An 18,628-nucleotide genomic window follows, 5' to 3' on the forward strand; every position below is an offset into this window, starting at 1 on the left:
TGTGGGATGTGTTTCCAGTGTAACATGGTCTCACCATCCTATTCTATGCTAGATTCCCAACCTGAGTATGGTGTCCACTCAATGTATTGGTTAAGGATACTTGCCAAATGATTGAAAATTTAATCTGGTCCCATCAACAGCAAGTATAGTAGTTATTGAAAATGAAGCATTTGTTTAGCACGTGGGTTGGAGAAGTAAATGTTGAACTGTGCCTAAAATTTCAACTTGTTTCTTCCCGATGGCCCCCTGGTACTAGGTATTGAATCCAGGGCCTCAAGCATGCTAAGCAATTTTCCACTGAGTCTCACAGCTCACCCATCTGGCTTAGTGCTTGAGTAACAAAACAGGACTATAGTTACCAGTTCCTTCTTTTTCTCCTTTGGTTGCAAAATATACTGCTCATGTCCCAAAGATACTTAGGTCTATCCACGAGAAACTGGTAGGGTGCTCTAAATCCTCACATTATCAAGAAATGATGATGTGTTCCGCTGAGTTTCAGTAAGAATTTTATGTGTCCACAGAGTTGTAATCACTAAGGAAGTTTCTTTTTATTGAACCTTTTCTTTTATATATGCTTATGTGTTTATTTTTGTGTTGCCTTTGTTGCTGAGACTAGGTCTCAGGCATGCTTAAGTGTGTGTTTTACCACCAAGCCACATTTCCAGCTCAAGTGATCTTATTTTGAAAATTGCCATATTTTTGAGGTAACACAGCAGACAAAATAGCTGTTCAAAAGTGTGACTATTCTGTATTTCCCTATCTTAAACCCTCTTAATTATTCTCATGTGCTGTTCAGATAAAATCTAGATTTCTCATTCAAGACAAGAGACAATTTAGCCTCTGCTGACCCTCTGCTGTCTCATCACTTCAGACATGCTATATTGACTCATCAGTCTGATGCTAGTTCTTTAAACAATCAGTTTTATTTTCTCATGATGACTTGATGTCTCAGAAAAAATAATCACCTCCTTATGCAGGCTTTCTAGCCTTCTAGCCTAATATATTACAAGATATCACAGATATCTGCCTCACAAAGATGGCTGTGGTATCTGTAGAATTGCTTGCTATATAAGAGGGCCTTGGCCCCAGTATAGCAGGCACCCCAGTGTCAAACCAGTATCTTTTATATCAATCCTCCTACTCTACACATATTTTTCTCTGTAAGGTAAGGGCTGGGTTGTTGTTTGAATGCCTCATTTAATTTGAACACTTTTTTTTTTTTCTTCTTCTAGAGATTGTGCAGCTTTCCTGGGGAGCATAAAAGAAACTTGTATTGATTTCTAATCAAAAGAAGCTGGCTTACCAAAGAAAAGTCCCATCTAAGTCCAGCTTGCCAAACTAATGGGTTTATTTGGCTTATGTACAAGGGCATAGAAAACTTATAGGCAGCTATGACATTGAAGTATCACGTCCAGTCAGTTTTTCTTTTACATACCTTGGTTATGTATACCTGTAGCATAAAGGAATGGTGATTGGAATCTCGAATGACGTCCCCTTCTCTTCTCCAAAAGGGAGTGCTAACAGACTGTTGCTATAGACCTAGGTATCTGCTCTATAGTTCTCCTTATTTTGTTGTCATGCCTGTGGCTTCAAGGTCTCCATATAAGTTACCACAACTGCTCTGTCTGTTTCATGATAGTAATGGCCATATCAAGTGTGGAGGAAGCAGCTCTCCCACAGTAGCTTTTAACACTACTTTTTCAATAAAATGATGTCCACACAATATTTTGTTTTTTTAATGTTTTTGTTTAAGGGCATATGCCTGTGTGTAGAGAGGTCAGAGGTGTCATCCTGGGTGTAGTTCCTTGAGAGTTATCCAGCTTGTTTTCTGAGACAGTCTTTCACTGTCTTGCTGATAAGGCTGGACTGGCTTAACTTCAGAGGGTCATTTGTCTCTGCCTCCCCTAGAACTGGGATTACAAGTGAGTACCACCATGTCTGGCTTTTTATGTAGATGCTGGGGATCGAACTCACATCCTGTACTTGCTACATAAGCCATCGTTTTTGTTCCCTCCAATTTTTGTTTTTAAAAATAGTATTTTCAGCCAGGTACAGTGACATATGCCTATAATCCCAGTATTCAGGAAGGCAGAGGCAGGTGGGTCTCTCTGAGCTCAAGGATAGCCTGGTACACTAAGCAAGTTCAGGATAGCCAAGGCTACACAGAGAATTAAAAAAAAAAAAGGAGTATTTTTTTAATCTACTGTTTTCTATTTAAAAAATATATTTTAATAATTGTTGTAATTTGCTGCAAATAATACTTAAACACAACCTTTTAAATTACATTTTATTTGTCTGGGTACCTCTTTGTTTGTGTGCCATTCCATATGAGTGAAGACAACCTGTAGGAGTTAATTCTCTTCTTCTTTGTGGGTCCCAAGGATCAAACGTGGGTCTTTCAGGGTTTTCAGCAGGTGCCTTTACCCACAGTCATCTTGCTTGCCCTAAGCCTAACTTCTCAATGTCTTTGTAAACTATGGGAGCGATGAAGGGCAGACATTTATGCCTCTTTTGTTTGTAGTTGAGCATTCTGGTCTCCATTAAGAACTAATTAACCTATAAAACTGGGTTTTCTTTAACAGGGAACCATGAGCGCATATATATATATATATATATATATATATATATATATATTTTTTTTTTAAGTAGAGGAGACCTGAAGAATGATGAATGTTCCTCTTGTACCTGCAGGCCTTACCTGGTGAACCTTCTACCATGCCTGACCCGAACAAGCAAGAGACCTGAGGAATCAGTTCAGGAGACTTTGGCTGTAGCTGTTCCCAAAATTATGGCTTCTTTTGGCAATTTTGCTAATGACAATGAAATTAAGGTATGATTGTTGTTGCCTCTAAGAATGAGTCTGTGGGACTTAGGATCTCTTGGGGGACAGTCATTTGAGATTGCTCTAGAATCATGTTGGCTTTATTGAGAGGTATCTCAAGAGCTTCTTTTCACTTCTACTTTCCTTTCATTGGGTAAAGAGTTGAGGGAGATAGTTTACAGATGCAAATTCAAAAGCATTTTCCCAGAGTGGATGGGTTTTGCTCTACTGGATTGACAACTTGGACCATCTCAGGAAAGAGATTACATCGGAAAGAGTGAAGAGCTGATGGGCCCTAAAGCCATGAGGGCTTCCCTTTGCTTTATAGTACCCAGAAAGCAGGACATCGTTGCACAATCTATGCATTGCAAGATTCTTGGCTTTGTTTTTATTTTTATTTTTTTAAAAAAACTTTATTTTTTAAATTATTTATTTTATGAGTATTATTTATTTATAGATGGGTGTTTTGTCAGTGTACCATGTATGTGCCTACTTTTCTCAGAAGCCAAAAGGGGGTGTCGGATACCCTAGAACTAAACGTAGACGATTATGAGCTTCAAACTGAACCTATATCCTCTGGAAGAGCAGCCCATGCTCTTAACCCTGAGCTGTCTCCCCAGCTTCTATCTTTAATTTTTTTTTAAGATAAGTTTTTTTATTTGTATGTAAGCATATGTGCATGTTTGTGTGTGGCTGCATGAGCCCGTGTATGCATGAAGGCCAGAAGAGGGTGCTAGGTGTTCTTCTCTGTCACTCTCTGTAAATCTTTTTGAAGCTGAGTCTCTCACTGAATCTGAGGCTTGAATTTTTGTTTGTTTGTTTGGCTAGACTAGAAACTTTGAAGTCCAAGTGAATCTTCAGTGTTTGCCCCCGTCAGAGCTGGGTTTATGTCGTTTAGCCTCTGAGCTAACGTGGTTTCCTGTTAATACTAATGTGATGTTTTAAAAGGATGATTTCACAGAGTTTGAAATGAGGAAGCGAAATTGTGTGTCTAAGGAGTTAAGTGTAACTAAATTGTCCTTCTTGTTGAGGGAGCTGCTGTTTGTTAATTGTCCCTCCTTGGAGGTGGAAGCTCCTGAATGGTTGCAGAAATGAGCGCTGTGCAATACTGTCAGGTGTGTCTGTGATAACTGCTATCAGAACCCAGAGACAGGTGCACATAGTATTGGCTCTAGATTGTGACACTTCCATTTCTTTTTTGCTAAAGTAGTTAGTAACTACTTCTTTCATGAACCTTTGACATTTAAGAGATCATTCATTCTTCTGCCCATGCATCATTGCTGGGCTCTAGAAACAAAGAATGCCACCCTCGCCTACTTTTCTTGATCCTGTGTCAGAGGCAAGCACAGTAATGCTTATTTTGCTGTATTTGGATTTTTAAACTCTGCGTTTGTATTTTAATTACAGAAGAAATGAACTTGGCTCTAACCCTTATATCTTTATATAATAGTCCTGTCTGTATTAAATATGTACTTTATCTTGCCCAAGTCAGTAGTGATGATTGCTTATGTATGATTTTTGAATACTTTTTTTGTTTTCTAAACCCATTAATTAACTATTAGATAGCTTATTGGGTCTATTTCCTCTGGCAGTTATCACCTACATGTTCTCTAGCCCTGTTCAATGTGGCCAGTGATTCCTGGGTTTGCCAATTCTGTTATCCTGGAGACTTTTTTTTTAATTAAAAAAATTTTATATTATTTATACTTTATCCACTTTGTATCCCAGCTGTAGCCCCCTCCCTCATCCTCTTCTGATCCCACCATCCCTCTTTTATCTCCTCCTGTGCCCCTCTCCAAGTCCACTGACAAGAAAGGTCCTCATCCCCTTCCATCTGACCCTAGCCTATCAGGTCTCATCAGGACTGGCTGCATTGTCTTCCTCTGTGGCCTGGTAAGGCTGCTCTTCCCTGAGGAGGAGGTGATCAAAGAGCCAGCCACTGAGTTCAGATCAGAGACAGCCCTGTTCTCCTTACTAGGGAACCCATTTGGACACTGAGCTGCCGTGGACTACATCTGTGCTGGGGTTCTAAGTTATCTCCATGCATGGTCCTTGGTTGGAGTATCAGTCTCAGAACAGATCCCTGGGTCCAGATTTTTTTGGTTCTTTTGCTCTCCTTGTGGAGCTCCTGTCCTCTCCAGGTCTTTTATCTCCTCCTTCTTTCATAAGATTTCCTGCACTCTGCCCAAAGTTTGGCTATGAATGTCAGCATCTGCTTTGATACCCTGCTGGTTAGAGTCCTTCAGAGGCCCTCTGTGGTAGACTCCTGTTCTGTTTCCTGTTCTCTCCCTCTTTAGATGTCTGTCCTGTTTGCCTTTCTGAATGAGGATTGATCATCTTACCCAGGATCCTTTTTCTTGCTTAGCTTCTTTAGGTGTACAGATTTTAGTATGTTTATCCTATTTTATACGTCTATGATCCACTTATAAGTGAGTATATACCCTGTGTGTCTTTCTGCTTCTGGGATACATTACTCAGGATGATCTTTTCTAGTTCCCACCATTTGCCTGCAAAATTCGTGATTTCCTTGTTTTTAATTGCCACAGTTTCTGTATCCATTCCTCAACTGAGGGACATCTGGGTTGTTTCCAGATTCTGGCTATTACGAATAAAGCTGCTATGAACATGGTTGAGCAAATGTCCTTTTTGTATAGTTGAGCATCTTTTAGATATAAGCCTAGGAGTGGCATAGCTGGATCTTGAGGTAGTACTATTCCTAATTGTCTGAGAAAAACATCAGATTGATTTCCAAAGTTTGACTTTGTGGTTAAGTTAGAGGTCTGAGTCTTTTGCATGTGGAATTTAGCACTTTGGTTAAAGAGAATGTCTTTTCTTGTTGAAGTGTGTTAACTTCTTTGTTGAATATTAATTACTCTTCCATGTGTAAATTTCTCTAGTTCCATTTATGTTTTTGATCTTAGTGTCTGTTCCATGCCAGTACTGCACAGTCCAGATTACTGGTTTGTATCTTGATCTCAAATCATCATGTCTTCCTCACCTTATCTTTTTCAGTATTATTTTAGTTATTCTTGGTCTGTTGCATTTCCATATGAATTGTAGGATCGTCCTGTCATTTTCTACAAAAAAGCCATCTGAGTTTGAATTTTTTTAAGGTTTATTTATTTTGTTATGTATACAATGTCCTGCCTGCATGTACACCTGAATGCCAGAAGAGGGCACCAGACTTCATTATAGTTGGTTGTGAGCTACCATGTGGTTGCTGGGAATTGAACTCAGGACCTCTGGAAGAGCAGGCTGTGCTCTTAACCACTAAGCCATCTCTCTCTCTTTTCTTTTCTTTCTTTCTTTCTTTCTTTCTTTCTTTCTTTCTTTCTTTCTTTCTTTCTTTCTCCCTCCCTCCCTCCCTCCCTCCCTCCCTCCCTCTGAGTCTAGTTAATGCTGCCTGCTGGGATGGAATGCTGATTTTGTGTAGCCCCCCCCCTTTTTTTTTGAAACAGGTTTTCTCTGTGTAGCCCTGGGTGTCCTGGAACTACTATCTCTCTAGACCAGGATGGCCTCAAACTCAAAAGAGATTTGCCATGCTTCTGCCTCCCAGTGCCGGGACTAAAGGTGTGTGCCACCATACCGAGTTCTTAACCGTAACTGCAGTGAGTTCATGAGTGCAATGGCCATATCATGTCTGGAAGATAGCATTTCATAGAACTCTTTAAAACCTGTCTCTTAAGTTCTCTCCACCCCCTTTTCTCTGATTCTCGGTTGTGGGGGGTTGATTTAGATGTCACATTTAGGCTGACCGTTTAGCATCACTCACTTATTCTCCATATACTATGAGTCTCTGAATTGCTGCCACTGCAGAAAGAGGTTTCTTTGGTCAAGGTTGACAGCTGGGCTAGTCTGTAGGTATAAACACAAGAATTAACTCTTTGTTAATTCTTTGTTAACTCTTTGTTAATCTTTGGTTTGTTTATCACTCTTGTTGTTTTGGTGTGTGTGTGTGTCTGTTACATCAGCAGCAGCAAGCCTTACAAGATATAGAGACACACTTAAAATCAATTCCAGCTACTAATATATCACCAGTGGCCATGAAGCTGACAATGGCAGGGCTACTGTGGAATGTGCTATGAAGTTAACATTTAGGCTATGTGTGGAAATAGTAAGTGAATAAAATAAAGGAGGGAGATAGGCAAATGAAAGAAAGACAAGAGAAACAAGGTTAAACGAAAGAGGAAAGAAGAGGGGTCAAGAGAACATTATGGGGTTATTTTAGACGTTGCCAAAAATGTCTCTGATTTCTTAGAAGGTCCTTCATGGTGCACTGTCATGCTTGTAAATTGCAGCCTTCCACCCACAGAGAAGCCAGTCTTGAGGGGATATTTTAGTATAGCAGCAGCACTTCTGCATGGAAGTCTTAGGCTAGATTATTACTGTAGTGTCTGGTGCCTTTTTCCTTATTATTGTCAAGTTTTTAAAAACTTATTTAATGTTGTTACCACCTCTGTACTTGAATACTGAGAATAAACCTAGATACACTGAGACTGTCACTCACAGTTAGCAAGTTCCTGATGCAGATTTTTAAACATTGACCTGTGGAGGTGTGTGTGCACATGGGTGCTCACATGCACTTATTCTTGTGGGTTCTGGGGATTGAACGTAGCCAATCAACCTTGGCTACAAATGCTTTTTACCATTTGAACTATTGATATCACAGCCTTCCTAATGCAGAATGTAAGGAAGTAAATAGACTGTTGATAAACACTTGCTGATTATTGCAAATATGGGATATTTCCATTCATCTATGAAAAATGTGTCAGTTTGTCACAGTTATGTTCTACAAGATTTGAAGTTCTGTGAAATGTTCTATAACCTCAATGTGAGCGTTGGCTTTCATCTCTCTGGGTTTGCTTTATAGGTTCTGTTGAAAGCTTTCATAGCAAATCTGAAGTCAAGCTCTCCTACTGTCCGACGGACAGCAGCCAGCTCAGCAGTGAGCATCTGCCAGCACTCCAGGAGGACACAGTACTTCTACAGTTGGCTACTAAATGTGCTCCTAGGTAAGAGAAAGGGTCGGGAGCCAGTCCATCAGCATAATCTTTTAAACTACACTAACCCTCAGCATCTGGACTAGGCCATTTGCAGCTGATGCCTGCTAAATGGGAATTTTGTAGGGGGTGCTGTAAGCCCGTAGGTGGTCTTGGTGACTTTTTAGCTGCAGCTGTGCCCTAGGACACCCAAGCTGGTATATAACCTCAGCCACTTTCCTGGCCTGGCCTTCTGTCCAAGAGATCTGAGGCTATGCTTTAGCACTCTAGAGAAACTGACATATTTCTCTTTCATGTTTGGCTGCTGTTAAAATCAACACTAGCAAATCTTGCTGGAATTTGATACAACTTTCTGACTTTCAAAGACTACTTCTTATAAGCATCTTGCCAAGCTAAGGACATGTTTTCTGCTGCAAAGCTGCCCTTGATATGGATATACCATATAGCCTGTGTTTCACAGTCTTGCTTATATTACCTTTCCCTATTATTGCCTGGCTTACAATAGAGTACTTATGTAGTCTTTCTCTCTCTTTCTCTCTCTTCCTAACCATTGTGTACTACAGTTTCTGAGGAGTAGATAGTTAAACCCCTTTGGTTCCCTTTGCAGGTCTGCTGGTTCCCATGGAGGAAGAACACCCTACTCTCTTGATCCTCGGTGTGTTGCTCACATTGAGGTGTTTAGTGCCCTTGCTCCAGCAGCAGGTCAAGGACACAAGTCTAAAAGGCAGCTTTGGGGTAACACGGAAAGAAATGGAAGTCTCTCCTTCTGCAGAGCAGCTTGTCCAGGTAAGGGTGACTCTAACCCAAAAACTAGATGTTCTTTGTGGGAAGGACAGTATTGAGGGTTAATAACATGCACATTTGGCTGGACTCTTGGGAGTGACCTGTAGTCTGCGGCTTCTGTTTGTCAGCCTGGTCATGAGCAAGCTAGAAATACTATGTCACTGTTCCCATTTCTAAAACATGAGGTCATAAAAAGAGCTCATCCTTTCAAGTACTAGTTGGATGCTCACTGGGTGTTGCTGGAGATGCAGTGGTGAGCCTTGTGGGTACAGTCTTTGCTTTGCTCTGGGCCCTAAGCACATGTAGGCAAAAGGCACTTGTGACTAGCAGGAAACTCATTTTCATATATGCATTTGGAAAAAGAAATTGTTTGAAGGTATATGCTCCCTAAATAAGTAAATTCAACAAAAGAGGAAGCGTCAAAGTTCTTTCTAACCAGAAATGTGCTAAGAGCAATTCCACATTGATTGTTGTAAAGTATCTAATTCAAATTAGGAACTTGAAGAACTTGTAGTAAATGTAACTAAGAAGCTGCAGAAAGGGCAGGGCTGGCTGACACATATACTAACAAGGAGGACAGAAGGCCATAAAAACTGAAGGAAAACCAACTGGATTGCAAGGAAGCGTTTAGAGTCCAGTTATGAAACAAATTGAAGTATTCAAAATAAATAATATAGTAAAACTCAAAGTTCTATGACTACAACCCATAGGACTTTCCGTTTATTTCCGTTGACAATAGAGCATGATGTAGTGATACATACCCACATCCCTAAAACTCAGGAGGCACCGAAAGGTTCAAGGTAAGTTCAAGGTCATCCTCTGCAACATGGAGTTTGAGGCCAGCCTGGGACATAGGAAATTTATCTCAACGAAGTGGTAGAGTAGAGCAGGGTGGAGTGGGTTAGGCCAGTACAGTCTTTACAGTGAAAGAAAACTTTTCTTTCTCAGTAACCACTTTAATAGGCTTTGTAGTGAATAATTTCATATATATATATACTTGATATGAAGTATTTAAAAATTTTAGAGTCAATTTCTAGTCAGTGCTACCATCAGAATTGGTGTTACATAGTAGTTGTAAGTGTGGGACATGCGCTCTTGGAAGCAGCATGTTTCTGGAAGTGTTAGGGCAGAAAGAAGTGAGGTGGGTGATAGTGTACCCCTCCTCTCTCCAGAGACCAGGTATGAGCTGGTTGCATAAAGTGGGGGCCATACATGTCTTCCACAAAGGACGGAGAGTATGTGTGGTAAGCCTTGCATGTCTAGTCACTGAATTGCTGTAGTGTCAAAGCCACAAGAGTCCATGGATGTGGTCATCTTTCAGTGAGATTTCATCCATAAAAGCAGACACAGAATCAAGACACAGCAGTAATATGCCTGTGACCCCAGTACTTGGGATGCCGAGAACACGCCTGGCCTATATAGGAAGTCCAAGCCATCCGTAGCTACACCATGAAACCTGGTCTCAAAAAAGCCAGAATGAGGAGTGGAAAGCAAGTGTAAAGCCAGATGTGGCTATGGCTAGCAGTTTGCCAGTCAGGATTTAGGGGTGTATGTGCCAGCTGCCTGAGAAGAGCTAGAGATAAGGCTTAAAGCCAGCTTCCTGAGAGGCTTTTACTCTTCATTTTTTATTCTCCACCAACTTTCAAAAAAGAAACGTATACCTTTTTCTTTTTTTATGTGCATTGGTGTTTGGTCTGCATGTATGTCTGTGTGAGGGAGTCAGATTCACTGGAACTTGAGTTACAGATAGTAACTACACCCACTGCCATGTGGGTGCTGGAATTGAACCCAGGTCCTTTGGAAGAGCAGCCGGTGCTCTAAACTGCTGAGCCATACCGCTAGCCCTCCTGCATTTTTTAGTTTGTTTTTATCGTATCAACTAATGATAGGGTTGGCAAACTTTGTAAATTAAAAATACAGGATGCCTGTGAAGTATGAATTTTATGTAGTGATTTTTATGAAATAAAATTGTCCAGGATATATTTATACTGCAAAATTATGTGTTATCTGAAATTATGATTTAGATCTGTGGGCTTTTTTCCTTGGTAACTGTAAAGAAAAATGAACAAGTTCATTGTTTCTGTAGTAAGGTATAGTATTAAAAACACCAAAAATTTTTTTGAATGATATCCTTAACATTTCTGGCTATTTTCTCCCTGGCATTCAGAACCATGATTCTGATGGTTGGATGCCTCCACAGCAGTGTCCATTGGGATTATTCTCTTTCCTAGTCATCAGTTTTGGTAAATAAAGATCCTGAGTTTACATACTGCTGTTCTAGAGGAAGTGCTCTAGGTATTTCCAAGGGGTTAATATAAATGAAAAAATCATGGGAATTTAGAAAATAACATGGACAATAATGACCCTACCTATAGAAGTGATAGAGGTGTTTAGAGAAAAAAATTAAGCCATAGCTTTGCCAACAAAGGCCGGTAAAAACAAAGTGAAATCTGGGATGCTTTTTAAAATGACTGAAGACCTGTGTTTCTACTCCTAGGTTTATGAACTGACTTTGCATCACACACAGCACCAAGACCACAATGTGGTAACAGGGGCACTGGAGCTCTTGCAGCAGCTATTTCGTACTCCTCCACCTGAGCTGCTGCAAGCATTGACCACACCAGGTGGTCTTGGGCAGCTCACTTTGGTTCAAGAGGAGGCCCGGGGCCGAGGCCGCAGCGGGAGCATTGTGGAACTTTTAGGTGTGTTCTCAACAGGGACTTCTGTGCAATAATGGCTGTTTCCTTCTGTTGTTTTGTGGGGCTGTGCTGTGCTGGGCCATCCTATATTCTTTCCCCAAACTTACAATGTAAGCATCATTCTTCCTTTGCAAATAAGCGTACAGTTTAGAAAGCTAGGACAGAATGAGGCCACATTCTGAAAGCCTGGTTTCCAGACTTTCTGGCTTGTCACCTCCATTTCAGGTACAGTGAAATAGAAATATTAGGCAAAGTATTTCCATGACACTCATGTTTGTCAGGGATGAATCTTTAGGGATGGATTTCTATGTCTTTTGGGGGAATTTAGTGTTTTGTTTTCTCCTTGGATCCTGACTTTACCCTTCCATTCCCAATCCTTGCAGACACCTTCCTAACCTGGACTCTGTTCCTTTTGTTTGTTTTTGTTCTTTGTTTTTTTCTAGACAGGGTTTCTCTGTGTATCCTTGGTTGTCCCGAATTCACTTTGTAGACTTGGCTGGCCTCAAACTTGTTGGCGTACTTTTTAGAAGTACTTTTATTTACGATTTTTATATCTTCCCCCCCCCCCCACTCCACCCCAGTCCCTTCCAACACCCCAACACTAGGTAGGAAAGAGAAAGGGTTAGTGGGAGAGGGGGTGCAGTTTTTTTAGCTGCTTCCTGCTGGTCAGGGTTGTCAGGTTCCTTGGAGCCAGTAACCATCCGCATTTCAGGAGATCTCCAAAGTCTTGTTTCACAGCGGCTACTAGGAGCAGGAACAGCATTGTTCTTTCTGTCTTTTCTTTCTGTGCTCTGGTATTTATTCTCTCTCCAGAGTCCTCAGATTTAAATTATCTGCAGCTGGCAAAGAACTCCTCTCAGAGCCCACATAAGACAAATAGTCTGCTGCTGTGGACCATCTGAATCAGTCCTTTATTCCACACATGGGACCAAAACAAAAACATGTTTATATTCACAACATGAACTTACAGAGATCTGCCCGTCTTTGCCTCCCTTTGCTGGGATTACAGGCATGTGCCATGGTGCCCAGTTGCCTCTGTTCTTGATGCTCAAAGAGTTTGAACCATAGAGAAGGCAGTGGCAGCACCTACCCTGTCTGTCAGGAGCTACCCTTGGATGGTGGGACAGATAAGAATCTAGACATTCCAGCTTCCAGAAGTAGCCTGACATTTAGTAGGCTTTCACAAATTTTGTTCACCCTGGCTTGCCATGGCTGCCACAGTATTCACATTTGAGGTGCCAGACCTACTATAGCTTCAAATCAGAAACTGATTAAATACAGTTTGCCTGGGAAATCTGGTTGATTTTTAAGCCTTGTGAGCTTAAAAATTTGCCTGGACTATAAGCAGAAAATCTTTTTTCTGTTATCCTTGTCATTAAATAACTTTCATTTTTTTGTGGAAAACATGTCATACAACCAGTGAACAGAAATACATATCACTAGTAACTGTTTCTAATGAAAGTGTATGTCTGACCATTGGGTGTCCAAATAATGTGAGATCTTACAGTTTTAATTTAGCTTTTAAAGTGCAATTTATATGAGCTTTTTTGGCCATTTTTGTCATATCTTTAGAACTGTATATTTAAACATGAGTGTAATTTTCACATTTAAAGCATGACACTGTGATGTTTAAATATGTCCTTGGGAAATATGTCCACATTCCCTGTTTTAGGATTTGAGTCAAGATTTTTGAGGGTTTTTGAATTCCTTGCAAATTTTAGCAGCCTGTTACCTTACTTTTTTCTGTCACTTTCTGTGATTTACAGCTGGAGGGGGTTCCTCATGCAGCCCTGTTCTCTCAAGAAAGCAAAAAGGTGACTATCTCAAAACTGAGTCTTGTGTCGAATTGAACTACTGTTTCTGTGTTTGCATAATGCATTACTCTGCTCATATTTCCTCCCCAGAGAGTGAGTATGTGAATACTGCTGGAATCTGAAGTTTTCTGTCGTTTAAAAATTGTTTAGATCAAAATTGTTTATCATAATTTCTAATGTTTGATGTTAAATTTAGGTCAGCAAACATTCTGCAAGAGACCAGAGGCTAAATATTTTAACCTTGTGGGCTATGGGTTCTTGCAGCTGTTTCCGTGATTTAACAGGTGACTTGTGAGGCCTGGCTGTTTTCCAGTGAAATCTTAAAGATGCAGTTGCGCTTAGTACTACTTTAGAGAATGTATCATTGAACTTTATTAAGGTAACTTCCCTTTTTAAGAAATTTTATTATTAGATATATTAAATAGTTTATTTGCTTTTGTTCCTCATTTTATTCATGCCTGGTTATCGATTTTCAGCCATATTTAACTTCTTGCATATGTGTATTCTGATCTATTTTTATTACAGATTGCTTTATATACGTGGTCATTTTGCAGCAATTTCCTTTACAGATTTCCATGGGAAAGAATTGCTGACATTTTTATTTTAAAAGATGAATTTGTTTTCTGTGTCAGAATTTGAGCATTTGAGACTTAAAAACTAATATTATTTGCCATATTAAATGCAGGTTTTTTCAATATATATATATATATGTGTGTGTGTGTGTGTGTGTGTGTGTGTATATATATATATATATATATTTTTTTTTTTTTTTTTAAGTTTTAAGACAGTACCTCACTGTGTAGTGCAAGCTGGCCTTGAATTTCAAAATTGCCTTGCCTCAACTTCCCAAGTGCTAGGATGACGGTACACCTCACTTTTGAACAAGTTTTTAACAGGAATAACATTCTAGTTGCCATTGAATTAAAAGATCATTTACTTGAAGAATTTGGGAAGAATTCCTGGATGCTGAGGCAGGAATCCTTTGGGCTACATGGCAAGACCTCTCCTCTTAAAAAGAAAGTAGAATGTTTGATTCTTCATAGTATGAGACACTTAACTGAGATTTTAGAAAGCACTACAAATGTTTAAAGGCCAGAAGAATTCTAAGGCATTTTACTGTCTATTCTTGAACTAGGAGAAATCTGTGGACACTTGGTAAAGTCACTCTGACAACTTATTCCACAGTCACTTTGTCTAGAGAGTAACAAAGATGATATTATTGAGATGAATTCTACTTCCTACTATTTTTTCCATCTCCTGATTGATCATCTCCTGATGATTTTTTATTTAGATAAGTAGTTTTAAAACTTTGTTATAAGGAAGATTCTTTTTTTAGTGTTGTGCTGTCTAGTTTTATGTCAACTTGACACAAGGTAGAGTCATTTTAAAAGAAGGAACCTCAGTTGAGAAAATGTCCTCACTAGATAGGCCTGTGGGCAAGCCTGTGGTGCATTTTCTTGATTGATGATAGAAGGTCCAGCTTACTTTAGGCAATGCCACCCATGGGCTAGTGGTCCTGGGTGCTATAAGAAAGCAGACTGAGCAAGCCAGTAAGCAGCATTCATACTGCCTCTAGGCTTCTGCTCTGATTTCCCTTAGTTTTTCCCCAAGTTACTTTTTGGTCATGATGTTTTATCATAGCCATAGAAACCCTAACCAAGACAAGTGTAATCTGCCAGATAAATAAAGGCAGATTTGTGGAGCCCGCAGTCCTCAGCTAAGGTCAGGGTTGTCCAAGAGGCTCATTTCTGTTGGCAGCCTTCCTAGTTTATCTTCAAGTAATCTGCCCTGGGAAATTTTTCCCAGAGCATAATCATCAGCCATTGACCTGGTGGGTAGAAACTACCAAATTCACTATTTTTGAGTTTTGTTTGATTTCTTAAACTATGTGTTCTGTTAATGAAAGGCTCTTTAGTATATTTGTGTAGATTTATGTTCTCTTTGCCAGTTAGCTTGTTACATTTACCAGTTAGCCTTTAATGTTACATCATGTGATTTTATGGAAATTATTGTAATTCTTATTCTTTGAAGAACAGTAACCTTAGAAGCTAGTAGCTAGATAGTGTTCATTTTAGCTTTCCTCGCTGTGACAAAACACCTGATATAAACAACTTTAGGGTGGAGATTTATTTATGGCCACTGTTTCAAAGGTCTTGGTCCATCATGGCAGGGAAGGTGTGGCAGAGCAACTCACCACACTGCAACCAGAAAGGGGCCTCTACCTGTACTGGTGGGCTGCTTCTTTCTTAATTTTTTATTTCAGCATATGAGCAATGCTACCCACACTGACCACCAATCTTCCCTCTTAGTTAATCTAACTCTCTGGAAATCCCTTAGTCATTTCTCAGTTCAGTCAAGCTGATTGAACTGTAATGATGATTAAACTGTAATGATGTTATTTAATGATGTTTGTGTGTAGTATAACTGTAAAGATATTACATCTGATTTTTCTTCCTAATATAACTTTAAACATAAACTATAAAAATATTTTTAAAATTTTACAAGAAAATACATTGTCCTTTCATATTCTTATGTACAGTCTAGAATATAAAAAGAGAATAAAATGAAAGTGGCTTATTTATATGGAAGAGTTTGATAAAAAAGTTCTTATTTGTCTTTGGAGATAGAACATGGATATTCCAAGGACTGATTGGTAGATTTGGACCTTTTCAGCCATTAGCTATTCATTCCTTTATTAAGTAATAATAAGTTATTTAACTGTAATGTAATCTAAACCAATAAAAATTATTTTGTGGCATATTTCAGTAGTCATTGCTTCTGCCTCTTGCCTTAGCCTTATTGATTTTATAGTATTCTAAAAGTTACTTTTTTCATTTTTCAACAATGCAGTAATATAACATACATGATGGATAAATTGTATGAGGGTAAATTAAATATGTCTGTGATTTTCAATTTAGATATGTCTATTTGACTTTTGTTGTTTTTTTTTTTTTGAGACAGTCTCACTATGTTGTATTAAAACTCACTGTATAGCCTAGGCTCTCCTCAAACTCACAAAGATTGGACTGCTTTCTGCCTCCTCAGTGCTGGAACTAAAAGTGTGTACCAACATGCCTGACTATTTATTTGATCTAAAAAAAAAAAAAACAAAAAAAACCCCACATATTTTTAGCAAAATTAAAAAGGAATATTGCTGTATTATTTACTAGGTAAAGTGCTGTTAGGAGAAGAAGAAGGCTTGGAAGATGACTCGGAATCCAGGTCAGATGTCAGCAGCTCAGCCTTTGCAGGTATTTGTCATCATCAACCATGAGCTGCCAGTGTCAGCCTTTATTTATTATCTACTATCTCATGCCCCTTTCAGCACCTCAGCCTGCAGACAACATTGTGGGGCTGGGATGGCCTGCTTAGAAAGTGGCTTTTATGATTCAGCTGCTTTGACAGTGTTCAGTCTAAATGTGTGTGACTGTGTGCTTTTCTTGTTTAAGATATTCAAAATTTGATTTATAATACTTGGTAGGGGATGATACGTAGAGTTGCCTCATTAATTAGATAGGTTATGATCAGGACAGTGGGTTGAAGAACTGTCTGCGGGCAACTTAACTTGAAAGAATATATTTTTGCTTACAGGTAGTTATGTAAATATTTGTGTACTTTACGAAATACAGATATTATTTTAAGACAGTAATAACTAGATGAAATGCCAACAGCTTTTTAGGTAAATAAAAATCAGACAGAGATCCTTAGGATGGAAAACCTGAGTAATGTCAGTGGACTTTCCCCCTGCTTATAAGATAAAAAAGTCATCAGAACAAAAATTTTGGCCTTTCCAGACTAGTATCAAACTCAAGTGCCTTTGACCCAGTTGCCTTCATCAGGGGCCACTGCTCACACCTTGTTCATGTTTTTGAAGTGATTTTTTTTATATTTAATGTTTTATTTCATAAAACCAACCATGCTATCAGCTTTTTAAAAGCACACACTTTCATTAATTACAATCTCACTGTTCCTAACCATAAACATCTTTCATTTCCTCTAATATAGATCAACCACTTTCTTTTTGCAAGTCCTTCCAAACATTTAAGGATGAATAAATGTTAAATATTGCATTTACTATTACCGAGTGCACACTGAAGTGATTTTGATCTCACATAGTATTTGTAAGTGGGAATTTCACAATTAAATTAGGAAGATGTGGAGTGTGTTTATCCTACAGGAGAGTAGGACTAGAGTGAAGAAGAACAGGACTTGGAAGAAGGAAAGCCCATCCTAAAGGAGTGATGTATTCACTGTTGTGCTGTTGCTGCCTGTTTAGAGTTCCTGGGAGTTTCCTTGTATCCCTCCTTCTGCTGCCTCAGAGTTACAGACATTCTATATGTGACTCTAGAGTTGCATAAGAACTTGAACTTAGGTTTTGTGATGGAACACATTTGAGAATATTCACAGCCATAAAGAATCTGCTTGTTCCAACCAGCTCCGTTGTGCCGCTTGACCTTTTCTTCACTATGCTCCAAGATGTGTTATAGTTAGAAGATTCAATACAATGAACTTTTTGTCATTTTGCATACCCCTGATTCCTAGCTACTGTTTTCTCTGACCATTTGACAAATGAGTTTCTCTTATGTCTCTAGCCTCTGTGAAGAGTGAGATTGGTGGAGAGCTTGCTGCTTCTTCGGGTGTTTCCACTCCTGGTTCTGTAGGTCATGACATCATTACTGAACAGCCTCGGTCCCAGCACACACTTCAAGCAGATTCTGTGGATTTGTCCAGCTGTGACTTGACCAGTGCTGCTACTGATGGGGATGAGGAGGACATCTTGAGCCACAGTTCCAGCCAGTTTAGTGCTGTTCCATCTGACCCTGCCATGGACCTGAATGATGGGACCCAGGCCTCCTCACCCATCAGTGACAGTTCTCAGACCACCACTGAAGGGCCTGATTCAGCTGTGACTCCTTCTGACAGTTCTGAAATTGTGAGTGGGTAGGGTGTGCCGTTTTTTTGGGCCCTTTTGTCTTTCTGATCTTATTCTTGGATGCCCACATTTGGGCCCTCCTGCTCATTTTTTTATATTACTTCACATACTAGTGCAGAAGACTCCAGCTCAAATGGTTAACAAAGAACTTGTTTGATGCCTTTTGTATTGAGCTATGATGATTAAAGTCAAATTAATTATATGCACCTTGTACATTTGACATACCATTAATACCTGGTTGGATCTTGTTGAATAATTACTTTAAAATTTTCAAGTAGCCTATTATTGTAAATGTTGTTGGTAATATTAATACTGTGTATTATTTTTAGCACATTTTGACCTTTTAATGTGCTTATACCACATTCCAAATTTCTGTTCCTGTGATGTCTGAGTTCATGAACAGGAATCACTCTGTTTGGAGAGCCTAGGTAAACCTTCTGAAGGGAAGACAGTACAGGAAATTTATTTTTAGTTGCCTTTGATTATATAGGCTATCTGTCTTTTATTGAAAATTTTGGAATGTGTTTTTCATGATGGAGAAAAATTATTTGTGTGTGTATTGTATGTGTGCATGCATG

General features: G+C 39.2%; 1 protein-coding gene across 2 annotated transcripts in view; it reads left to right on the forward strand.

Moving 5' to 3' along the window:
* The window catches only part of Htt (huntingtin), a 143,701-nt gene that overhangs the window by 24,513 nt on the left and 100,560 nt on the right, over positions 1 to 18,628 (forward strand). The window contains exons 6-12 of one of the 2 annotated variants that reach the window (XM_055624231.1): positions 2,692 to 2,830; positions 7,692 to 7,833; positions 8,429 to 8,607; positions 11,102 to 11,306; positions 13,070 to 13,117; positions 16,288 to 16,368; positions 17,710 to 18,050. In XM_055624231.1, the coding sequence (XP_055480206.1) occupies positions 2,692 to 2,830; positions 7,692 to 7,833; positions 8,429 to 8,607; positions 11,102 to 11,306; positions 13,070 to 13,117; positions 16,288 to 16,368; positions 17,710 to 18,050 (1,135 nt within the window). The remainder of the gene's footprint in view (positions 1 to 2,691; positions 2,831 to 7,691; positions 7,834 to 8,428; positions 8,608 to 11,101; positions 11,307 to 13,069; positions 13,118 to 16,287; positions 16,369 to 17,709; positions 18,051 to 18,628) is intronic. The other variant, XM_055624232.1, reaches the window with a different exon arrangement.

The sequence above is a fragment of the Psammomys obesus genome, unplaced genomic scaffold, assembly GCF_907164565.1.
Source record: "Psammomys obesus unplaced genomic scaffold, mPsaObe1.curated_primary_1811, whole genome shotgun sequence".
Taxonomy (NCBI): Eukaryota; Metazoa; Chordata; class Mammalia; order Rodentia; family Muridae; genus Psammomys; species Psammomys obesus.